General features: G+C 33.9%; 1 protein-coding gene across 1 annotated transcript; it reads right to left on the bottom strand.

The window, feature by feature from the left end:
* Window positions 1-3,694: 3,694 nt before the first annotated feature.
* Window positions 3,695-14,467, bottom strand: LOC141834564 (homeobox-DDT domain protein RLT3). The gene is made up of 18 exons (XM_074721884.1): window positions 14,206-14,467; window positions 13,211-13,305; window positions 12,953-13,108; window positions 12,568-12,831; window positions 11,003-11,055; window positions 10,190-10,432; window positions 10,055-10,102; window positions 9,601-9,811; window positions 9,413-9,513; window positions 8,656-8,742; window positions 8,433-8,564; window positions 6,719-6,859; window positions 6,165-6,287; window positions 5,623-6,081; window positions 4,802-5,197; window positions 4,086-4,697; window positions 3,892-3,996; window positions 3,695-3,795 (listed from the first exon to the last, which is right to left on the bottom strand). Exons 2-18 carry the CDS (start codon window positions 13,299-13,301, stop codon window positions 3,721-3,723), a joined length of 3,297 nt encoding a protein of 1,098 aa, XP_074577985.1. The 5' UTR covers window positions 13,302-13,305; window positions 14,206-14,467; the 3' UTR covers window positions 3,695-3,720.
* Window positions 14,468-26,674: the final 12,207 nt, after the last annotated feature.

Raw genomic sequence — 26,674 nt, 5'->3', positions numbered from 1 at the left:
TATCAAAATAATATCATCTACAAACAACATGCACTGCGGTACCGTATCTTGGATGTGTCTAGTGAGTTTGTCCATGATTAATGTAAAAAATAAGGGCTTAGAGTCTATTATAAGCTTCTTCTAGGTCGACAAATACTATATATAAGTCTTATTTTTATTCTTGATACTTTTCAATTAGTTACATAAGAAGATATATAATTTTTATTGTTGACCTTCCAAGTATAAATCTAAATTGATTTTCGATCATCGTAGTCTCTTTCTGTAGTCTTTTTTATTACTCTTTCTCAAAGTTTCATTGTATAACTCATTAATTTAATACCCTATAATTTGTATAATTTTGTACATCTCCTTTATTCTTATATAAGAGAATTAGAATACTTATCTTCCATTGATCGAATATTTTTTTAGCTTTCAATATCAAGTTAAATAACTTTGTAAGTCATTCAATACCTTATTTCCTTAGACACTTTTATACCTTTATTGGAATATCATATGGTCCAATTATTTTTTTATTTTTCATCCCATTTAAAACTTATTTTACTTCTGAAATTTAAATTCTATGATAAAATTTTAAATTTCTATTTTCCTCTTTCTCACTTTAGTTATTTTATAAATGTCTCTTTCCCCTTCTTTTATATTCAATTTTTAATATAAGTATTCAAAAGTTTCATTCTTAGCTTCATTTACTATTTTCTTGGCTTCTTTTTGGTTAATATATATTTTTAAAAATTTTCTCATTCTTACAAGTATATAATATCTTATAGATTATTCTTTTTTTCTTCACTTTCTTTTGTACTTTCTCATTTCACCATCAAAATTCTTTATTTGGTGGTGCGCGTCCCTTTGACTCGTCAAGTACACTCTTGACTACTATTTTTAACTTTGATATTATCTTATCCCATGTCATATTCGTGTCATCGTATATTTATCCTAATACAAGCTTGTATTCGTATCCTCTCCTTAAATATGTTTTATTTTCATACTTTTATCACTTAATTCCAGAAGTCGTGCAGCTTTTTCTTCTATTGATACTATATTTGAGATGTATATCCAATACTATTAACAAGGATGACATTGTAATATTTATAAATCTTTCTATCCTATTTTCTAACCATTAAAAAGTTAACGTGCGATTTATTATTTCTACTTTTGAAGGAAACTAAGTATTCTTCTCTTTTTCTTAAAAAATATATTGGCTAATATAAGGTCATATGTTATCTCAAAAGTTAATATAATTTTCTATTCTTCATTTCAAACCTATAATCCTTGTGCATCCTATCATATTCCTTATTTTTACTTTTACATGCCCATTTATATCTCCTCCTCTTAAAATCATTTCGGTTGACGAAATATTTTGTAATATTTCATTTAGGTCATCCCAAAATATAGATTTGGTGTGTGCATCTAACCCTACTTAGAGATGCATATATGTAATTACATTAATAATTTATTTTCGCTGCTACTATTTTGAAAGTTATAATCATATCCTCTTTCTAATTAACTACTACTACTACTTCATCCTTTAGTGAACTGTCAACAACAATATCTATTTTATTTTTTATTCTACTCATTCCTGTATATCATAACTTAAAATTAGAATTTTCTATCATCTTTGCCTTCTCTCCTATCCATTTTATGTATTGTACCTATAAAATATTAATTCTTTTCTTAATCATCATATCTACTACTTTCATTGTTTTACTAGTGAGTGTTTCTAGATTTCATATTTCAAATTTTAGATAATTAAATTTCCTATAATATTTATTTTTACTCAATTACCTATAGTGTGAGAACTCTTATATATTTAACATTACACTCAAGTTCTCATTAAGATGTAACGATTCTTACTAAGATATTACAATCGAACCTTGTAACGTGTTTCTTACGAGGAACATCATAACATTAACATGATAGTTTGATGAATCCATTCATTAAATATTATTTTAAAGTCCACACTGATTGACAACCTAATACGCAACCCTCACCCTTTTTCAACCAGGCTTCGGACCGACTTTAACGGATTTAGATTCTATAATTTTAGAATTCAAAAAATACATAAATAATTATTTAAAAATATTATAAATTTCTATATAAGTATATCTAAGTTTTTAAATATAGGGAATTTGTTTTTTTTTTTGAAAAAAAAATCTTCATGATTCATCATTTTAGCACAAGTTTGGAAAGGTTCAAAATATCAAATTCATAAGTTCTAAACTAAATATCATATGAACATCTAAGTTTAGTTTTTTCAAGCCCTAGGCATGTAAAAGCATTTATATCATTGAATTCCATATCCTTATTCCATGACTTAATTAGACTCGTAAGAGTGTTAAAAAGTTTATCTACAAGGGAAGAATATAATGAACCTCATTGTTGAGTTTGTGCGAAGATCCCTCTAGTCTCGTGATTGTCATCTCCTTGTTGCTTGTAGGCAACATTTGATCATTATGTCGTATTAGAACTAGGTAATTCTTCTTTTGTCTTCTTCTTCCTAGGAGGATAAATTTCTATTCCATGTTACCCTAACTATAATACCGATTACAATTCTTCAAATATAGATAGCAAGAGGGATGAATAGACGGTATACCCAAATTACAATGCCACGCACAAGAAACATAAACAAGAAAAAAAAAGTAATTAGTAGGCAAGTGTGCTCATGTGCGATTTGACCCTTAACAAAAGATTTCACACTACAAGGAAGGTAGGAAGGTATGGGGATAAATTACCAAGAGTTCGATGAAGATGAAAGTTTTAATCTTAGTCTAAGCTCTTAGATCTTTTTCCAAGCTAGTTAATTGATCACTTAATTGAAATTTAAGTCATTCAGTTGATTGGCACGCCCTAATAGACTAGATAATCATTCAATTGGCTAGCAACTAGTAGTCCCCCTTTCACTCGGCTAGCGCTCTCATTGTGAACTTATACAAAGGTTTTACAAGCATCGAGCCCTAAGTATCTCTCACCCACTACTTAGTTATCATACACCAAAGTTTAAATTTCAGATTTTATATATAGACACACACACTAGTGAGTGATTCTGTTGCTATAGCATAACAAGGAGATAGATCAATAAAGATGATTCATTGTAAAAACTTGAAATAATGTTACAAATATGCACAAGAAGCATCCCCTCCAATATGGTGACAGGTCAACCATTTATTCCAGTAAAAGACAACCAATTGGATTCTTCAGGAAAAAAACCAGAAGATGCCGACATGGCTTCCATATCGTTGTCGCTGAGGATTCATCATGACATTAGACAAAACAAATGATAAAAGCAAACAAAAAAAAAACTAGAAACATTAATATGAATGAAGTAATGAAGAGCTGGTCTGGGCATGGATTCACCAGTAGTCTTGTCTTTCTTAATCCCATTTTCTGATTCCTAGCTCTCCTCAAGGTCACTGTACCATAAACAGGGATGTCTCCGAGGTGTTAATGCCTTGCAACAAGTGTGCTTTGAGTAAAGGGCAGTCCCAGTGCACGAAGCTCCCGCCATGCGGGGTCCGGGGTGTAGCAGCAAGACAAGCAAAATGTAAACTGTGGTTATCACATACTTACTTTTCGGTTGGGATACAAGTGCTTTACTTCTTTCAGCATAAATGACTTCTAGCCGAGGAGCAATTAGAGCATCCAACTTGACGATCCAAAGTGCAACAGCAGAAATGGTTTGCGGCAGAGTCTGGAAGTGTACGAGGAGCAATAAGAGATCATCTACATCTACATTAGGACTAGAGGTGGCGGCGCATTCACACAGCCACTCCTCATTATGGCACTAACAAAATCGGTGAGAACCTGTCGGAATGCAATAAATATTCCTCATATACCAAATCCTCATACTACAAGTACTTGGATTCAATGACGAGAGTAGAAATTTAAGCTAAGCTGAACCTGCAAAAGTTCTGGCAGTGATGATGCTCGTCGAAGCCGCTTGACCCAAAGCTTCTGAGTTGATGCCCTCCATGTATTTGCTAATGCTGCTTCTGGCATGCTTACCTAAAGTAGAAAGAAAACATAACAGCATGTATAAGAGAGATCCAAATCGACATAAAGTTATAATTAACAAAGACTGAATAGGCCACCACCTCTATTGCATGAATTGAAGCCTTGAGCACTTGCAACTGTGAAGATAAAACTTTGTGCTGGGGAAACTCACCAACATCCTCTGGCTCCCTACAAGTTGCTTTATGTATTGCATACCTTTCTTCGAGGTCAAAATCTATCTCGAAGGTAGTGTGACAAATCTTGCAATGTTTTTCATCTCTCCAGAATAAATCATTACAACCCTCACAGTGAATAAGTGATTCCATATATGATCTCTTACTATACCTAGTGGCATTTAGAGTGGAGTAGAAGGAATCCCAAACAAATTTATCATACGATCGCAAACGGTCACACTTTTGTTTTTTTTCGTCACTAGTCTTGCCGATTTCAAGATCTATAGCGCCGGAACCAACTGATAAACTATTTGACTCAGCAGGAAGTAGCACATGATCGACATCTGAAGTTGGAGACGATCCATCTCCACTAGTAGCATCCAGCTCTGGCAGTATATTTATCTGTCTGCTTCCAACAGAAGCAATCGTATAGTCATTCATTGCTTGATAAAGAGATGATTTTCTCTTCTCTAAAGAAGCAACCAAGCGAGCTTCGCGAATACCTCTGCGATCTAAGATAGATAACAAAGCTTGCAAAGCCTGTAATCAAGTTAAAGAAGCAATGATCAACATGGAGAACAAGCTTTGCAGCTACCATCAAAGTACGAAATATAAGTATTGAATATATGGAGAACGTTATAAACCTGTGCAGTATCGATGACCTCCCAATGACCATCTTCTGAAGACTCAAAATATACTCTCCGGTGGCCAGGCTCATGTACAGTACATGGGCCAAGGAAAAGCCAATAGTTATTGTACCGACGATCAGACCCTAAAAATATAGATTGCATTGGATGCACATTGTTACAGGCTTCCCTGACTTTAGAGCTGTTGGACCCAGAGGAACTTAACTGGCATCCTCTCCTGTTGCCAGAAGTGTCCACATTATCAGCAGTTGTTATGTTCAATGACGAAGAATAGAGTGGAGTATCAGCCTCTAGCATTGTTACTAATTGTTGGCTACACATTTTTCTCTTGATTTTTGCACCTGATCCACGATACTGTATGTTGGAGATAAGTGTTGTGGTTCTAACATGTTCCTAACATATAGCAATGACATAAATTAGTTTGTTCTAATTGTCATCAAAGGGAATAAACAAGAATAAAAAGAACAAAAGGTTAATTTGAAGTTTAATCCGTTTCAGTAAAACATAGTAAGTTCTATTATAATAAAAAAATTGGTCATAGCAATAGAATATAAAAGTTAAGTGTAAACGATTAGAATAGTAATGAAGCATACAAATAGGACAAAAATAGTAATCTGGCTCAAGAATAAGCATAAGTAATATCAAACTCACAAGTAGCATACATTACAAAGTAAATGTTCACATTGAGCCAACTAACACAATATAATTGTAAAAAAAAAAATCAACTTAACACTACTTAAGCAGGAATAAAGCTCACGGTCACTAAGCTATACGAGTGCAATAATTCACTAGAGACACAACTAAAGTTTCATAATTACCTCCATTCTTATGCTGGGACAAGCACCAACAAGATCGACAAGAGCAACCAAAGCATCGAATTTCTCTTCAATAGTTAAATTGGAGTATTCACCTTCCATAAGCCCTTGCATCCATGCTTCCCCAGAATAGCTTTCATCGATCTCAGTGTATTCAGCTAACTTCCTGCTTGATTTTTTATGTCGAGTTTTGTATTTAACAATCAAACGGTCCCTAATTGCCAAATCCACCTCAGAATCATCACTACTACAACTTGTGCTAGCCTTATCAGACTCATCATCAACACTTCCTGAATCATCAGTGTCTGATTGAGAATCAATCCTCCCTTTAATATGTGGATCAACTCGAAGACGAAATGCAGAGGGTGCTATCTTTTCAAACAATGTTATGTCACTTGAAAGAGTTGAATATACTAGTTGTTCTACTTCCTCAGTAGTATGGGAGAGACCAATGTCCACAATCTAAGATTTAAGAATGGTCACTGTTATTATTCATTATCCAAGGATTTGAAGCATCAAAGTTGACGGAATCTAATAAGCAATACCTGAGAAGTTCTGGCCATATCAGATATTTTGAGTCCGACACTTCCTTGCTTTGATAATAAACTAAACAATTCACCTTTCAATGTGCGTTCACTTAGACCATACTTCTCCATTTGATTCCTTTCCTGAAAACAAACAAACAAGTTAAGATGAAAAACTCATTGTACAAGTAGAATATAACAATAACAAGTCGTAAATTGCAACTATTTGGCGTGACATGGATCTTATCCATCATTTAACTTTACACAAGGCCAAAGCGTCCAGCAAGGTCATTCAATTCTACAATAAAAATAATTTGACAATTTATACATCACAACTTTTAAATTGACAGTCTGCAGTGTGAAAAAGGATTAGAAGCACTTGCTAGAAACCAAAAAAAAAATCTGGACAAATTTTGAAGGAAAGAATTGTAAAAATTATGAGATTGAAGTCCAATTGAAAAAGTATAATCAGTCGAGAAAAGCAAAAGTAGAATGTAGGTCAAATTTGCTCAGAAAGTTCATACAGATTGAAACGCCAAGATTCAGAAGGAAATAAAATATGGTGCTTGTCATACCTTGCTATAATTTGCTCTCCGTGCCATATTCTGTCTTGAACCAAAACCAGCTGCAATTAAAACTTGTCTAAGTATTTCAACCCAAGTAAGAGAATTAAGGTATTGTGTCCAATGCTTAATATTAAATCCTTCTTCTCTAATCTGCATGGAAAAACCACAAATGTTGAAAATGTAGTGCATGAAACAGCAATGTTATCCAACATACAAAAAAGTTCCATTATACCACAAGCAGTTCCAAAATGACTAGCACAGCAATGCACAACCTCTAAATCAGGATAAATTGATAAATACAACTAAAATTTGATCTTATAAATTTTAACAGATCTAACCACGACTTCAACAAACAACTAATGTAGCGTGTAGTTTTGAAATGGCAACAAATATAGTTAGTGACTGTTAAACTTAAATAAATAAGCCAGGATGGATATTTTTCAGTTAACACATCGAGCCATGTCAACAAATCAAATATCAAATTGAATAAAATTGAACAAGATATTTTGCTCAACCTAAATCCAAACTAGACCCCACCAAAAGTCAAAACTAAAAACGTTCACATCTCAATCTGTCTGTCCTTTTTCTATTTGCCACTGCTGTCCCAACAGCATACGGCCACAACCAGCTATGCGCTGCTACAATTAGGCAGACAACTACATCGATGAGCCTTCACAGGGACCTTCATACACCTCTCCACTTGCACAGGGGCTTATCCTTGACCATTGCAATGTTTCAAGGTATGGCAAGAAATCGCAAGTGGTGTACAAGCTGATCCCCTGCTGGCACATGCATATCATGTATTTTTGCACCACATTATCTCTCGCGGATTGCTCTATTTTGAGTCTCAAAATCAAATGCTTGGTCATGTAATAGGTGGTGTATATGGTACGCTGCTCCATGGTCAGATAGAAATCTGAGATAGAATCATATCATCTTGCAACACCAGTAAGGCCAACAGCCAGCAATAGCCATAAACAGAATGATGAAGTGATGAAAGTACAAGAGAAATTGAACAAGAAATGGGAAGATGGGTCCACGTGGTCTCTGGTATGTTGTGACACTAGATCAGATTGTGGCGATGTTAGTACATCAAGAAGCACACTTCAAGAAAAATAAGAGGCAGAACAAGTTTCTTGCAAACCTAAAGAGGCTCCGAGGTAAATCAGGATTTGTAGAGAGTCTACCTAACAAAGATGTATTCCACAGTCCACCCTCCATCAACCATAAGCTCTCAGACCGCTCATTGGTTTGACACTAAGGAAAATAAATACAGGAACAGTTGGAAAAACCATGATGTAAGAAACCTAGCACAACCATCTAAGCTCACTGATAGAGATTCTATACTGGTTAGTAACTTGTTATCATTTCAAAAACATACAACATATTAGAAATATGTTTTAAAGTTGAGGCTATACTAGACCTAATACTATGTAGTTAAAAAAAAGTTCAATCTAGCACAGACAACTAATCAGACTAACAGTGTTTTTGACAGTTAGTAACTTGTTACCATTTCAAATGTAAATTTTAAGTTGAGGCTATAATTATTAGAAAAAGAATACAGGTGTATATTTATCAGTGTAACCCTAATAAATATGAAACAAATAAAAAACAGTTGAAAAGAAATGCTACTATTCTCACATGATTAGTGAGAGATGAAGAAAAGGTAACATGGAGAAATGGAAAATACAAGTACATTATGTGCGACAGATTAGTGACTTACAAAGTTCAAAAACACCAAAAACCTGCAAACTTTAGATGCTCGAGGTAGAGATTCAGAGATTATCTCCTTTTCAGCATCAAGCATAAGCAGCTTGAGAAGTGCCACATGAATTTTTCCCAACAGCAAAGAGTCCTGGAATCACATGCTAGTATCTAAATATCAGCTCGTACACAAAATCATAAAAAATTATGCAGTACAAAATGATCCACATTCAGAATAGGACCTTGTCATGAAATGCCTGGGCAAACTCATCAATAGTAAAGGGGCATACTTCAGTAATTCCAGACTGACCATATAGAAATTGCAAAACCTGTCCAGGCAGAACGAAAAAAATTATATTGCCAACAATTTGAGATGGAAAACTGTGTGCACGAGTGAGAAACCCACCACTAACTACACTGCAAAGGCCCCCATATCCTATCCACTAATATTCAAGAGAATATGAAGCTTTGGAAACCCACTGCCTTACTACCTACTATGCATAGGTTCCCATATCCAATCCACTAATATTCAAGAGAATATGAAGCTTTGATTATCATGGTTACTAATGACTTGTGAGAATAAGAATGTTTCTCCAACATTCTTGCAGATGCAACCATAGAATCTCATTAGAATGATAACTATACATTTGCATAACAATATAAAATAGAAATTTCAATCCACAAAAAAAGAAGAGAAACATTCTAGATAGAAAGCAGTGGATTGTTGCCTATTACAACACACAGAACACCATGGCTGATAGTGGCAAGAAACCTGCCACTATGCCACAAAGAAAATAATTGCAGAATACAAATTGCAAAAGGTAAACATATGAAATTGTAATAACAATTTTAACATAGGATATGAGAATATGCAATGAAAACAATAACCACCAGTCCATGTCCATCTATAAATGAAGAGCAAAACAGTGTGATACACGAGCCTAAAACCAATTTGTCATGAATTAAGTTCCATAGAACATAGTAACAAAAGGCATTTACCTTGAAAAGTTTCTTAACAAGCCCAGGAGAAGAATCCCATGGTCGTATCTGAAAGAGTTGCTTCATTTTTACAATTTGTGGAGGAAACCTAGCCAGTAAATCTATATGATGCAAGTATGAAGTTATGACATGTATTGGAATATAATACTGATCCATTTAAGAGTAGCTGCTTAAAGAAGAAAATGAACCTTTGCAAAGGGGACAACCATGTCTTCCATTTGAAGCAAGATGTGCAGTACACCTCAATGGGTTAGGTCCTGCCTGTAGCTCCTCAAGTTCTAGCTCCTCATCATCAATCAATGCCATTAGCTCACTTGATTGTTCTGAGGATTCATCAAGTGAAAGCTTGCAGCCCTTTAAATGAGTTTCTTTCGCATTTACCACATTTTTAGATGCTACCTGAATTTTGACAAAAGAACCTTGAAAAATGCAAGTAACAGAACAAGAAATGTGTAGGAGAATCAGAAGCTACTTGATTGGGAAAACTTATATGTAGACACTACTTATGTGGAGAAGCTTATTTAAAAATTTTACAAATATATTTATATCATATACATATACATATAGTCCTTGGTTGTTGGTCGTCGTTGTTGTATACATACATATATACATATATATAGTCATGAGATCGAAGCAAGGTACCTTTCTTACTTGGTTTCTCTTATCTTGTGACTTCTGATAACTATATCTCTGAAATAATTTTTAAAAAAAAAGAAATATATTTCAGGAAAATAATATGTGCATTTCATTAGCAAATCCACCTTTGTAGAAATGTACCATGCATGATTTTCTCTGCTGAGGCTGTCTTGAAACATAAGAGAAAGTAGTCTTGTGAGAATCATTTGATCTTAAGTTCATCCAACTCCCACTCTCTGTGCAATTGGCACCATGAGGAAGCTTTTGGCCATTGGGTTGCATTGCATGCCATACAGTCATAAGACCCTTGCCCATACCATAGTTTGTTGCAGGAGGGTTGCTTTCATTGGAAGCTTTAGAGGTGAGAATAGAAGGCACCAATGACTGCAATATTATTTTCAAAAATGATAATTGGTAAAGAATATATGTGTATGTCAGACAACAGATAACAACACATACAAAAATTGATAGAGCAACAATGAGAATGTTAAGATTGATGTTTGATGTATAAGCTAACGATAAGTTGTAAGGGATAGATGGAGACCAAAGAAAACTTTCTTAAAGTAATAAAAGTGATTTAATTGACCTGAATATTACTACTAATATAGTCTTACATAGCATTTAATGGAGGGACAATATTCATGTAGCCAACCCAAATTGTTGAAGCTAACACCAATAGATGATGACTAAGATCAGATATTTAGTTTCTCCCATGATCAGTAATGGATTTGTTGAGATATTGAAATCACTAACAAAACGTAGCCAAAATAGGACATTGACATATTGAAGTAAACAAAATCACATAAGATGTAAGAACAACTAAGTTTAAGTAGCAAAACTCCACGTGGAGGCTTGAAGAATGCTGCAATTACTTAGCGGAATCCCAGTTAATTACATCATGTTGATATTTATTATTTCAAAGTTAATTGTCCGCTTCAAGGAGATTATAAGTACCTTACTCCTTTTGGGCATCCGACGATTTCTGTGAGAGTACTGCTTGTGAAAATCTACCAAGTCCAAATAAGATGAAAATATGTAAGAACAACATATCCAAAATTTCATAAAACATCAATGCAGATAAACTAAACGTAGACACATTCAAATAAATGTAATACTACATCCCCTAACTAGGCCAAGATAATCATCAATTGATTTTACAAGTTATGTTTGTCTGTATGATAAATCCTAGAAACATAGGTTTTGTATCATCATAAATAAATTATTCTGTAAATGATAATGCTAAGAAAGATGTGGGGAGTTGCTAGAAAAGAAAAAAAATCAATATCTAAGAGCAATTAGACGTAGCTCCAATAAATGATAAGGGAAAATAGGTCAAAAGATGAAAACGCTAAGACGGGCGTGTAGAGTTGCTAAAATTGAAAAATAAAAAAGTAAGAGCAATTAGGCATAGCTTCAATAGGCGATAAGGGGAAATAGGTTAAAAGATGGTATGGGGATGTTCAAAGATAACCAAGAGATTTAATAATCATAAGAATTGAATCTATTAGAATGGGAGGAGTAAAAGGTAGAGACGACAAAAAGAAAATAGCCAATGTAATAGTAAAATAATTTAATTAATTTGAATGCTATAAGGATATAGTCATCATAGAGTTTAAATAGAGTTCAATGAGCAAAAAGACTCATGTAGCTGCCCCCAAATAGTTAGGATATAGGTGTTCAATGATGATAATGAGATATCAATCTAGTAACTCACTTCCTTTTTAAAGGATATGCATTGCTGACTTTATAATATTGATCCTGTCTGCTAATATAGTATCAAATATTAGCAGCCTCTGACACCTTAAAACAGCTACTAACTAGTAGTATCTACTAACCATCAAACTTAACCATTAAGAAAAGTACAATCTTGTTTTTTTCATATTGTTGATACTCCCTCTTACTTGAGGCAAGTGGACTAGACTGGTCTAAATGGCTGCTAATACAAGTCCTAACTTTCTGGGATAGTCTGTTTAACTATTATTGTTAGCATAATGAACAAATCTCTCGCTAGTGCTCCAACATAACATTAAATTTTATTAGGCAATCAATAACTAAAGAACTAAGCTTATGAAAGATTCCAGTTTTTTTTAATCTTCTTACATTCAACATAACAAACAAATGAAACACTTTTGAGATGCTTTATTATAAAGGCCTGAGTGTTCAATCTCAGTAAAACTAGCAAACAAGAAATTTAAAACGTTGATGGCACTTCAACTGGACTGCCACACATTTAAATGCAAAGGCAACTTCAAATTGACTAACAAGTAAATGATTCCCTTTCTGCATTACCCCTGTTATGAGGTAATCTCTTCTTCAATGACTGAAGTTTGTATGACAAAACAAGGCAAAATAATGCTTCATTTTCTTACCTAAAAAATAATAGTTCCTTGGTAATTTTCTACTTCTTTAGTTACATGCACCTAGTAATGCTACTACAGATAAGTATCATTACTGACCACTTCTTTTGTAAAATGAAATATATAAGCATGAAAAGAATTTAAGAACAGTCCAAGACATACCTGTGCAGTGGCCAAACACATTTCCAGGAGGAGGATCAAACTCTTTTCCAAGGGCAGGACCATCTTTACGGTGAATTTTCTTTAAAATATAATCCTTAGAGAACAATGTTTGTAGATCAGCAATGTATTTTTTTTCAGCATGGTCTTTTCTTTCATCAAGATGGCTCCCTTCAAGCTCCTCTAATGTCTTATATCTACCTTTCTGACTGACAATTTTTCTTTTATTGACATGCCTAGAAGTGGTGCCGGCCATTCCCCTACAACCTGCAAGTTCTCTTGCTCAGTCTTGTTGTGGCTATTTAATAAAATTAGTGGCATTCAGCCGATGTTAAAGCTCTAAAATGACCGAAGCAATTAGGGTTGGACTTAGAAGCTTGAAAATTACCTGCATTGAGGAAGCTCCTTATAGAAGAATTTGAAGCACCCAAAACCCTTCTTTCTTTTCTTCTCCTCTCAGAAAACCATATACGAACTTGCTTATATGTCAAATCCAGTGTGGATGCATATTCTTCCATTTTGTTTTGCTTGGGATATTTCTCCTCTGCATAAAGAGCATATTGTCAATAACAAATGTTGTCCAGGGCTTGGTTCCTTGTTGATGGAATATGAATGTGATGACTTCATTAAGTTTTAGAAATAGAACCTGCATAAAAATTCTCCAATGACTGTAATTGGGCTGCAGTCTTCTTCTTTGTTCCATTGTCCTTATGTGCATCAGCACCAAGAATGTCCATCAGCCTAGAAGTGTACCATAGAAGAACCAAAATTATAAACCAGCTATCAAAAGTTACCTGGATGTATTTCTTCTCCAATCATGTACTTGAACAGTTAAAACCAAAATGGAAAAAACAAATGTTATTTCTCTCTGGACAATTAGTCATCTCTTGAGCAACCGTGGGCAAAAGCAGAACTAGAGAGGAGCTTGATAACGTCCATGAACTCACATAAGTATTCTTGCCTCTTGATGATTCTTTATCCACTCTCATAAAATCCTCTAGAATTATTGCAAATAACAGAATCCAACACCGGATAAAAAAAGCATCAATTTTAAATTCCCCAACATAACAGAACACCAGTTCAAATACTTGTGAAGCCACTAAAAAAAAGCTTAAACACTCGGTCAACAAGAAAAAGAATTGCTAAAAATAAAACAAAATTTCCTGGAAAAGAAAAGAGAGACGATTTATAAACTGACAAAACTTGAATACAGCTTTAATTATAGACTGATTAATTATAAAAAGAACACAACAAAGGAAACAATTTTGAATTGCCTGATTCAGAAAACAAAAAAAAAACATTTTAAAAATCTTTTCCTTTAGTCAATTAGTCATTTCTTGAGAAACCATGCACAAAATCTGAAGTAGAGAAGCTCGAGGAAGCCAGTGGTTGACTCGTACAACCAAGATTATCTCTTGATACTTCTTTATCCACTCTTCCAAAGCAAAAGCAAGTCATCCAGAATAGTCACAAAAGACGGAATCCAGAACCGAACAACAAAACCACTACTTTTATCAATTTCCTAGTGCAACAGAACACCGGCTCAAACACTCGCCGAAGTAACCGAAAACCCAAGTCGAAGTACCGAACACTCGGACACCAAGAGAGAAAGGAAAAACTGTAAGAATCAAACAAACCTACCTGGTAAAGGAGGGAGCGGCAAGGCTAACAGAGCTCCGTCGAAGTGGCGGAATCCGAGTGTTCTGGCGGCAACGCGCGCATGCAGATAACAATTGCCGGGACTACGGAATTGAGCCTCTCAGTGTGGTTGAGTGAGGATTGCGTGGCGATGCTTAGGGTTTATGGTGGAGAATTCACGGGAGGAAGGTCGATAAATGGAGGCGACGATCCGGTTCGTTCGTAGCAGCCATCTCATCACTTGCGCCCTTTTCAACGCCCAAAACCCTACTACAACCCTATCTTTCGCTTCGCTCCTCCTGGCGATTTTTTCTTCCGATATTTAGGGAAGTTTTCATTCACCACCCATAATTCTTCTTTTTTAAAAAATACACCCACAACTGCATTTTTTATTTTTGATAGTTTTATAGCTTCAAAGAGTCCTGATATTTCGCGCGACCCAGCCTGCGCGATCCCGTGCGCGATACAGCTGACCCCTGTCACTTTCGGCCATCCTTGCCATGCCGTCCGGCCATCGCTGGCCGCCGGATCAGGCCCGATCGACGCACCACTCGTCGGCGCGTCGGCCGACGTCAGATTCCAATCGGATTGTGGTCGGAATCCGACGAATTTGGTCAGAAATCGTCGAATCCAGTGCGCGACCACTGGCTGCCAAATTGCGCTGGATTTCGACCACAATCCAACCGAAATCCGACGCCGACCGACGTGCTGACGAGTGGTGCATCGATCGGGTCCGGTCCGACGACCGACGATGGTCGGACGGCGCAGCGAGGGATGCGACAGCGGTGGGGGGTCAGGGGGCGGAGCACTGTACATTTCCTAATTTTGGACGGTCAGATGTGGCGCGCGATCGCGTGAACGAAGGATTCGATGTCGCGCACTAGTGCACACGAAACAGACATACAAGTTAAACATTTTCATTGTAAATTAATTATGCTTTCTGTGTGGATTAGCAACATAATATATTAATTAAGGCATAATTATCAAAGATATAGTTTAAGTGAAAATTAAAAGAACCTTCTTTTTCATATTTTTAAAAATATCTTTGTCCAATATTATTATAGTAATTTTAACTGCTATTTTAAATAATTTTAGTTAACTACTTTATATTGTAGTAGTTTAAAACTATTTCATATTATTTTTACTAAAACTTTTTCAAAAATATTTGACCAAATTTAATTAATTAGAATTTTTTAATTAATATTTAAATACTTTTAATTAATATTAAAATAATTTTGACTATAACTATTTAATAATTTTAAATATACCCATAAGACGATGACACACTTTTAATTTTTATCATAACCCATTTGGATGAGTTAGCAATTCCATTTCAGACAAGTTGATTTGGATGTCCAATTGACATAATCCATTTGAATGTATCTGATTTTTTTACTTAGGTAGATGATAATATTGATCATTTGATTGGCGATGATGTGCTAAACAATATAAAATAATTATATTTTTATTTCAGTGCTTTTTTCCTTTTCAAATTTAGTTTTGATTTAAGTCGTAGGTGAAGTCTATAAAAAGTATGAAATAATTATTTTTCAGTTAGTTGTAGTGTATTTTCTTTTTCAAAATTTTATTTTCTTTTAAGTTGTCCATGAGGATCTTCATTTAATAGAAGTATTTTATTTATAAATCTAATATGAAATTATATTGAAATTATAATTCTTTTACTTATATATTTATTTTTAAGATTAATGAGGAAATATCAAGATGAATATTTAGCAGATAGTGGTACAATCCACACCATTCTTCAAAGCAAAAGATATTTTTTTAGAGTTGACATTAGTTGAAAATAATATTATAACAATATCTACATCAAAAATTATTAAAGGTCATGAAAAAGTAAAAATTATTTTATAAAATGATACAAACTTAAATATTGAAAATGCACTTTATGCTAGCAAATCTAGTAAAAATTTGCTTAACTTTAAAGATATCCATCAAAATAGATATCATATTAAATTTTAAATGAAAATAATATTAAATATCTTTATATTATATCTATTATATTCTTCCAGAAATAGATAAAAGAAAGATTGTGTGCACTTCCTTCTAAGATGTATTGTACAATCATAAAAGAAATTGAGACAAACATAATAACAAACCAAAAGTTTGTTGACAAGCATGATTTTATATTATGGCAAGATCGACTTGGTCATCCTGGGGTAACAATGATGCAAAGAATAATAAATAATTTATATGGGCATCCTTTGAAGAACCAAAAGATTCTTTTACATAAATAATTTTATAAGGCAAATTAATTATAAGATCTTCCCCAATAAAAGTTGATGTTGCAACTCCAACCTTCTTGGAGAAGATTTATGGGGATATTTGTGGACCTATACACTCACCATGTGGACCATTTCGATATTTTATGGTATTGGTTGATGCTTCAGCTACATGGTCACATGTTAATTTACTTTTATCTTCAAACATAACCTTTGCTAAATTACTTGGGCAAAATAGCAAATTACAAATTCAATTCCCTGATTACTCAATCAAGGCAATTCTCCTTGATAATATTGTTGAATTTAAGTCATTTGAAATTTCAATTGAGCATTCAGTTGTTCATTTCAGCAAAAGGTGGAATTTGCTACCCTAACGGCCCCACACGATTGGCCCCACGATCATCTGTGAGGAGGTAAATCGAGAAACTGTAATTGGTCACAACGGAGGAGGGTATTACTCGGCTTCGTCGATTCGAAGAAGTGCATTGCCTAGCATTCAGTTGCTCATGTTCATACATAGAATGACTTAGCAGAATCATTTATTAAACAATTGTAATTAATTGCTAGACCACTACTCATGAAAATAAAAGTTCCATCTTCTGCTTAGGGTCATGACATAATACACATTCAATGCCGGCTTTAGGCATAGGCCACTAAGGCCTATGCCTAGGGCCCCCAATAAATTGGGGCCCATTTTTTTAAAATATTATATATATATATATATATAATAAGAAATTTTTAAAATATCTTTATTAGATTTTGAAAAGATTTGGCATGATCATTAGATTTTGTAGAAATTTGACATGGTCATTGGATTTCCTAAAGATTTTGGTATAATTCCAATATATTTAATATTTTCAATTCTTAAAATTTTAATTTTACTAGTTTCTTTATATTTCTCTCCTTCCTTTCTTATTAACCTAATAACTTATTTTGCTCAACTTCAAATATTTTACTTATTTAATAGTTTATTTTCTCTCCTCAAGACATTTTCGAAATCATCACAAGGGGTGTAAAGAGAGGAACGATCAGAATTAAGATCTTTTGTTACATATTTTTCTATGATCTTAAAACCTAAAGGTTCCTTATTTCCCTATCAAATTTTTTTATGCTTATGTTAATTTCTTATTTTTTTTATCAATTATTCCTGTTATAAACTTGTAAACTTGTAATCTTATTCGCAGTTAATACTGTTAGTAAATTTTTACAATATAAAGATATGAACATTACTATTGTATCAGATCAATTAAAAGGTTTTTTTTGAATAAGTAAGAAAATGGATTCATATCTACTATGATTTATGCTAAAGAAATTTCAAATAAAATGAATATAGAAATTTAATTAATAATTTTACTTTTAGAAATTTAATTTTATATAAAAAAATTATTTTTAAAATTAATATTTTAATTTATTTTTAAAAATGATTTTTTTAAAAAAATAATAATAATAATTACTTTAAAAAAAATTCGCCTAGGGCCTTTCCCCAGGCTTGAGCCGCCCCTGTACACATTGCATCATTGATTCATGTAAGACCAATTAATTATCACCAATACTTACCGTTACAACTTGTCTATGGTCGAGAACCTAATGTTTCTTACCTTCGAGTATTTGATTGTGTAGTACAAGTCCCTATCCCACCTACACAATGAACCAAAATGAGTCCACAACATAGACTTGGAATTTACGTGGGATATGATTCACCATCCGTTATTATAGATATTTGGACCCTTTAATAGGTGACTTATTTACTGTAAGATTTGCAGATTGCCACTTTGATGAAATAAACTTTCCAATGTTGGGGGGGAGTGAAATTGTATCTTGAAGAACAACGAAAAATTTATTGAAATAAAGAAATATTATCTAATTTTGATCCCCTCAACAATCAATGTGAGCAAGATGTAGAAAAAATCATTCACTTGCAAAGAATTGCAAATTAATTATTTGATGCTTTTGTTAATACAAAAAATGTGACAAAGTCATACATACAAAAAATCATTCACTTCAGTAAAAATCAATGTCCCTGTAGGACCATCTATTCCTCTACTTGTAAATGTATCTAGGATATGCCAGAAACGTGGTCGACCAATTGGCTCGAAAGACAATATACCTCAAAAAGAAAGGTACAACGAAAGGAAGAATCAAAAACTCCAAAAGAATCAATTCTAGATGATACAATAAGAAAAATCAATGTATCAAATGTGGATAATGTTGTTCATGAAGAATCAAAGTTACATGAAAACAATGAGATTTCAATAAATTATTTGATATCTCATAAAATATATTATCAAAATAATATAATCATTAATGATATTTTCACTCTCAATATGACCTTTGACATCATGCAAAGTGATGAATATCCCGAACCACAATCTATCAAAGATTGTAAAGAAAAAATAACTAGTCAAAATGGAAGGCAATTATACAAGTTGAATTAGAATCTTTAGAGAAACGTAAAGTCTTTGGGTCCATAGTTCAAACACTTAAGATGTAATCCCAATAGGATATAAATGTGTGTTTGTACGAACAAAGAATGAAAAGGATGAAATTGTGAGATACAAAGCCAGACTTATAGCCCAAGGTTTCTTACAGAGACAGAGAATCGATTATAAGGAAACATATTCACCTGTGATAGATGTCACTACTTTCTGATTCTTGATTAGTTTTGCTGTATTAGAAAAATTGAACATGCGACTTATGGATGTGGTCATTGCATATCTATATGGTTCACTCGATAATGATATATACATGAAAATCCCTGAAGGATTCAAACCACCAGAAGAACCTGATTTTTTTCAGGCCATGTTTCTCAATAAAGTTGCAAAAGTCGTTATATGGATTAAAGCAATCATGGTGCATGTAGTGCAATCGCCTAAGTGAATACTTATTACAAGAAGGTTATACAAATAATGTTATTTGTTCGTGCATTTTTACAAAAAAGACAAAAGAAGATTTTGCAATTATAGCAGCATATGTCGATGATCTAAATCTTATAGGGACTCTCAAAGAGCTCAACAAGACTATCAATTATTTAAAAAGTAAATTTGAGATGAAAGACTTAGGAAAGATAAAATTTTATCTTGGATTGCAAATTAAACATTTACCAAAATGAATATTTGTTCATTATTCTCATACACAAAAAGATACTAAAACATTTTTATATGGATAAAGCACATCCATTGCCTTCACCAATAGTTGTTTGATCACTTGATACTAAGAAAGATTCTTTTCATCTATTCGAAGATGAAGAAAACATCATTGGTCTAGAAATACCATATCATAGTGCAATTGGTGCATTATCATATCTCGCTAATTGCACTCGCTCATATATTGCATTTTCTATTAACCTTCTCCAGCAAGATATAACTCTTCTCCAACTTGAAGACATTCCAGGTTGTCAAATGGTATAAAGTACATATTTTGTTACCTTCGTGGTACAACTAACATAGAGTTCTTTTATTCTTATCCCAAGTGGTATGTGTTGCTTAAGATCAAATTCATCTTTAGTAGGATATGCAAATGCAGATTATATTTCAAATCCATATAAAGCTAGATCTCAAACAGGTTATGTTACGACGTATTTGCAAGAATTTTCCTCCAAATGGGGAGCGCAATCGAGGATACTGGCATTATTATATCATGGAAACTTCCGTCAGGTCAAAAAAAAAGCTAACTGGGATTTATTATTATATTTTCAAATAGGTTATGCACTTACACGAGGAGGCACTATTATATTATGGAAGTCAACAAAATAAACTTTAATAGCGACAGTGTCATATCACTTTGAAATTATTGCAATACATGGAGCAAGTCAAGAATGTATATGGTTGAGATCCATGACACTACATATTTAAGATTCATATATACTAACTAACAACAACTAAAGGGAGACTATAAAGGAGATAAAACAAAGCATATTTCATCAAAATTCTTCTACATACATGAACTTTAGAAGAAATGTGATATTGATATCCAATAAATTCGTTCTACGATAATGTAGTTGATTTATTCATAAAAGCATTGTCGACGTAGACATTTAAGAAATTGATGCACAAAATAGGGATGTATCAATTAAAAGATCTTCAATGATTGAAATCGGGGAGAGTATCTACTTTTGTACTCTTTTTTTTCATTTAAAGTTTTCCCATCGAAAAGAGACAGATCTATTCGAGGGTTATACTAGGCTATAGCCCAGCCCTACTAGCCCAAATTTTTTTAAAAAGGGGAATATCTTATTCTCTCTGTTTTGTGTCTCCTATTGCTCTTGATCTCCAACACGCAACACACGTCACCCAGCAACACCGCAAAGGCACACCGTTCGACGTCCAACCGCTCACACTCCACGGCATCCCAACATCGTCTCTTATGGTGAAGAAAATTCTTGCAAATACGCCGTAGCTGAGGATAGGCCTCAGGAGTATTACCTCGGGGACAAGGACAGGTAACCACTAACTCGTTGTTGAATATAGTTATTGATATATATTCAGTCCCACATGGAAAAGGAAGGAGAAGTTTGATAAGCTTATTAAAAGATAAATAAGTCGTATTTGATTAGTGGCTAAGTGGAAGGAAAACTCCTTGGGCTTTTCCACAACCTTTCCCAAAGGTGGCATTTTCCACAACCCTTCCGAAAGGTTGTGCCTGTTCATGAACAGGTGCCTGTTCATGAAAGTCCACGACCTTTCCCATAGGTTATTTCGTTCATTATATATACATCTTTAAGGCTGAATTCATTTATCATCTTCTTGAGCAATCAGTTTTTGTTTCTCTAAATTGTCTTTGGGAATTTATAGATTTGTTGTTTATAAATTCTATTTTGTTTTAAGTATCCTGGAAGGAATGTGCCATTCAATCCAACAGCAAACATAGCGGGGGCAAAATTTCCTTAAGGAAGGTGATTCACGCTCGAAACAAAGTTCTATCATCGATTTATTTTCTTACAATCCTAAGGAAACTTTTTGATCCATTTTTATTACAATGGAAGCCACTAGTTCTCTGTTTTCGATGCATTCAAGTTGGATCGTTTCGATGGGACGAACTTCACTCGCTAGAAGGACAAATTGTTCTTCCTCCTAACTGAAGTGGGCGTCGTATATTTGCTGCTGCACGATCTCCCGCGATTCCTGTACCAACTGATAAGGACACTGATGAGATCAAAGCAACTCGGGAGAAATGAGAAGAGGATGAAGTTCACTGCAGAGTTACATCCTAAATGCCTTATCAGATATATAGGTTGTATCATCTCTTCTGTTTGATCAAATCCCCACAAGAAATCTGGAACACCTTGGAGAACAAATATGTTAGTGAGAGGGCATCTCATTGTGATTATTATACTTACTTGTATTGGTGCCAAATAACTAAGTATAGTAATGTCCTTGAGTAGTAGGTTCATATCTATATCAATCGATTGGTTGATTCGATAGTGAGATGATATAGAGAACACTACTCTAAAGTATTCCTAGTCAAGTATTAACATTCAGGGACAATGTTAATGCGTAGAGACTAGCATGTAGGTCAACATGATAACTTGATCTCACAAGTCATGGATATGAGATATCAAGTTGACACATGAGTATGCATTGGAGAATGTATACTGAATGACCCGCCATGAGAAAGTATCATGGATCGTTATATGAGTGTCATATACTTTCTCATGTGGCTATTAGTATGACTATTAGTCCTTAGACCTGAAGTCACCATGGTTCCCAACATAAGGAGTTACATACTTTGGCTTCGTCAAACGTCACCCGTAACTGGGTGGACTATAAAGGCGATTACTGGGTATGTAACAAATTATGTGGTGGGATGTGAGTGATGTAGATGGGATCTATCCCTCCTATATGACGGGAGTGATATCTTAGTTCTTGATAGAGTGAGACCACTAAAGTGCATGGCCATGCCCAAATGAGTCAACATGAGATGTTGAGCTCGTTTGATTGGAGTGAGTCTACTTGGAGTTCAAGACATAGATTGATTAGAGGATGACACGGTCTATGCCTCGGTTTAATCAATCTTGATATCAAGGATAGAAGGACATGGTCACATATTGTGAGAGTCACAATTAGTAGTCACAAGGTGATGTTGGATCTCAACATTCTTGTAGCTTGGGTAGTAGTGATGTGTTGCTAGATACCGCTCACTACTTATGCACCTAAATGAGTTTAGGGCATTGCCAACGTTACAAGAACCTATAGGGTCACACTCAAAGGGCAATTAGGTGGAAATTAGGTTCATGTGATGAACCAAGAGGATTAGATTCATGTGATGAATCAAGTTGGGTTAGGTGTAATCCAAACTAGACTAGTGGAGTTGATTTGATCAACTTTGGGAGATTAGAAGTCAAGTTTGACTTGACTTGAGAAGGAGAAATTTTGGGAGTCAAGTTTGACTTGACTTTGTGCCATGTCATCATAAATGTTGACTTGACTTTTTGTCATGTCATCATTTATGTTGACTTGACTCATGCCACCTCATGGTCAATTAAAACTCCCTAAGGTGCTAGCACACCTTGAGTTTTAGTTTTCCACTAAAGTGTCCGAGTGGATACCATAGAGGAGACTACATGAGTAGCTCTCGAGATCCGACTCCATCGTGGACGAGCGGGATACGCGAAGGGCACGCATCGAGGGTAATGATCTCGTCTTGTAGATCTAATGTAGATCTAGGTTTTAAACATGTGCATGAACGTATTTTATATTTTATCTTCGCACGGATCCAATGGCAAGGGTGTTCCGAGGTTTCCGCAACGCAAAAAGCGGTTTTTGCGGCTCGGAAAACCCAACAAAATACACATTTGAAAAACAAGGTACGGATAGATTTCTAAGCATGACGTTTTTCGAGTTTCGCATGGTTGATAATAAGTCTATCATGGATCAAGTCAATGAGTTTCGCAGGTTTTACAAGAAGCTAAAGGTGGATGGAAATGTTGATCTTAAAATAAACATGATAACTAAATGCAACATGGCAACAAATGAAAAATCTGTTGATTGGTGGTATTATTCCGACGCTTCAGTTTATGTTTGCAATGAGAAAAAATTATTCAAAAACTATGAACTTGCTGCAAAAGAAGAAAAGATCTTGATAGGAAATTATATGTTTGGAAAAGGAACCATTGAGTTGCAAACTTGCAATTTACTTCTGGAAAGAAGATGCTCTTGAATGTACTGCATGTTCTCGACGTGAGGAAGAATATGCAAGAGGGATTGAAGACTATCATAGAGGCAGAGAAACTTATATTTTCTAAGAATGATGTATTTGTAGGACAAGGATATTCACATGACGGAATGCTCGAACTAAGTATCAATAAAGATAATATTTCTGTTTATATGCTTGAGTCTCCATTTAATTTATTGCTTGCCCACTTATCTCATGGTAATTTTAATTCAATTAAATTTATGTCAAAGCATGGTTTAATTTCATGTCCAAATAGAAATTCTAAAAAATGTGAGATTTGCATACAAGTGAAAATGATTAGAAAACATATTCCTAAGATTGAAAGGACAATTGAATAACTTGAATTAATGCATTCTGATATATGTGAATTACATGGTCACTTAACTAGAGGTGGAAAAAGATATTTCATTATTTTTATAGATGATCATCCCAGATTTACACAAGTTTATTTAATGACAAAAAAAGATCAAATATTTGATATGTTTAAAAACTATAAAGTATTGGTTGAGAAAAGAAAATTAAGATCTTCCTAAGTGATCGAGGTGCTAAATATTTTTCAATTAAATTTTTGAATTTTGGTAAAGAGAATGACATAATCCATCAACTAGTGCACCCTACACCCCATAACAAAATGATTTGGCTGAAAGAAAAAATAGAACGTTAATAGATATGTTCAATGCTATGCTTTTGAATGCTAAATTACCAACAAATCTATGGTGAGAGGCATGACTAATAGCCTGTCATGTACACAATCGAATTCCATCAAAGAAAACTAAAAATTCTCCATATGAAGTAAGTTATTTGAAGGTGTGGGTATATAGCTTATTATAGAGTTTCGAACCCTAAGAGGACCAAGTTAGGACTTAAAGCTCTTAAAAGTGTTTTTGTGGGATATGTTAAAAATTCAAAAGCATATAGATTGTTGGATGTGGATTCATACTATTATAGAATCTAGGGACGTTGAATTTTTAGAAATAAGCTTTTTGAAAGATTTGAAAGTTAATCCACAATCAAATGAAGACGTCCCTGAAAATGCAACACAAAGCACTACTATGAATTCTGGTTCTTCAACTAATAAATGAAAATCAATAGAACCTTCTAATGAACCAAGGAGGAGTCAAAGAGCAAGAAAAGAAAAGAATTTTGGTACTGATTTTATATATTCACAATCTTTGATGTTTCTGGTTGAAGCAAGTAGAGATGAGGTGTTGAGTAAAATACCTATTGTTTTGCATTTAGAAGATGATTCAAAATCATATAATGAAGCAACAATGTCTTCAAGAGATTCCAATTTCTGGAAGGAATCAATAAAATGGATTCTAAATCAAAACCTATTGGTTGTAAATGGGTGTTTAGGAGAAAATATAACACCGATGGTTCTTTACAAACCTTCAAGATAAGGCTTACAACCAAGGGCTTTAGGCAAAAGGAAGGTGTTGATTACTTTGACACATATGCTCCTGTAGCAAGAATTACTTCAATACAAGTTTTGTTTGTTTTAGCGTTAATCTATGATTTACATATGGACGTACAAACAACATTTTTAAATGGTGAACTTGATGAAGAAATTTACATGAAACAATCAGAAGGTTTTCTACTTCCTGATCATGAAAAGAAAATTTGCAAATTGGTTAAAACTTTGTATGAACTAAAGCAAGCCACTAAACAGTGGCATGAAAAGTTGGACAGTGTGATCTTATCACATGACTTTAGACATAATGGGGTAGACAAATATATCTACTCTAAATTTTTCAAAGTTATTGGTGTCATTATATGTCTCTACGTTGATGGCATGTTGATATAAAAATGAATTTGCAAGGAGTAAATGAAACTAAATCTTATTTATTTTCTCAGTTTATGATGAAAGATTTAGGAGAAGTTGATACTATTTTAGGAATAAAAGAGACGAAACATAGTGGGGGTTTTACTCTAAGTCAATCTCACTATATAGATCAAGTTCTTTCCAAGTTCAGTCATCTAGGAATAAAAGAAGCTACTACTCCATTTGATGTTTCGAACAAATTGGTAGAAAATTTAAATAGATCAATTAGTCAAGTAGACTATGCAAGTGCTATTGGTAGTTTAGTGTATATCATGCATCGTACAAAACCCGACATTGCTTTTTCTATTTGCAAGCTTACAATGTATATGCATAATCCTAGTGCCTAACATTGGAGAGTGATTGGAAGTGTTCTTGGATATTTGAAGAAAACAAAATCTCTTTCGTTGTTCTATAATAAGTTTTCATTGGTGCTAGAAGGTTATACAAATGCTAGTTGGATAACTAGTATCATTGATAATAAATCAATGTCTGGTTTGATTTCCACCTTGGGTGGAGGAGTTATTTCATGGGCTTCAAAGAAATAGACATGCATTACTCATTCCACAATGGAATCTAAATTCATTGCTTTGGCAGTCATAGGCAAAGAAGTTGAATGGCTAAGAAACATACTGAACATAAAGTTAAACATACTGAACATAAAGTTGTGGCCATAACCAATGTCACAAGTGTAATGGCTAAAACCATTCTGATTTGTCATAAATAATGGGAACCTTACCTTTATTATTGTACAATAATTTTAAAGGTTTAACCGGTAACAACAAATTATTAGCGACATGCAGCAAGTACTAGGATCTATATAATACTTATGGAAGCGAGGTTGAATATATATAAAGTATTCTTAATGAAGGTTTATGTTTGGTTATGAACAAGAAATCTCTCAAACTAGATTTTAAAGGTCCGTCACCTATGCGAACACAAGAAATGGTGCCACTTCTATCAAAAGTTTGAGAATATAACTTTTGTAAGTGTTTGTGAATCTAGGATAGCACAAGGTCATAATGTGGTACTGAAGTTCAGGGTGAACATATTAGAGAAATCAAACGTTTTATGTGTATAATAATATTTCCAATCTTGTCGTATAGAAATTATGGTTTAAGTTAATTAACTACCATAGATTTCAATGAGATTTTGAAATATTTATACTAATAGCATATTTAAGTTGAAAGACACGCCTTCTACATACATAGAACTTTGCATTTGATTGTATATATCAAGAATT

The sequence above is a fragment of the Curcuma longa genome, chromosome 1, assembly GCF_044706935.1.
Source record: "Curcuma longa cultivar G26 ecotype Majalengka, Jawa Barat chromosome 1, ITB_CL_G26_1.1, whole genome shotgun sequence".
In the NCBI taxonomy this organism is placed as follows: Eukaryota; Viridiplantae; Streptophyta; class Magnoliopsida; order Zingiberales; family Zingiberaceae; genus Curcuma; species Curcuma longa.
This window is presented reverse-complemented; position numbering and strand designations above follow the sequence as displayed.

Bases quoted from the DNA above. Each gene is read 5' to 3' on its own strand.
- LOC141834564 (XM_074721884.1), bottom strand. From the start codon at position 13,301: ATGGACATTCTTGGTGCTGATGCACATAAGGACAATGGAACAAAGAAG. The intron at 10,103-10,189 runs GTACATTTCTAC...AAATTATTTCAG, and splicing joins AGCAGAGAAAATCATGCATG to AGATATAGTTATCAGAAGTC. The intron at 4,698-4,801 runs GTTTATAACGTT...ACTTGATTACAG, and splicing joins AGGTCATCGATACTGCACAG to GCTTTGCAAGCTTTGTTATC.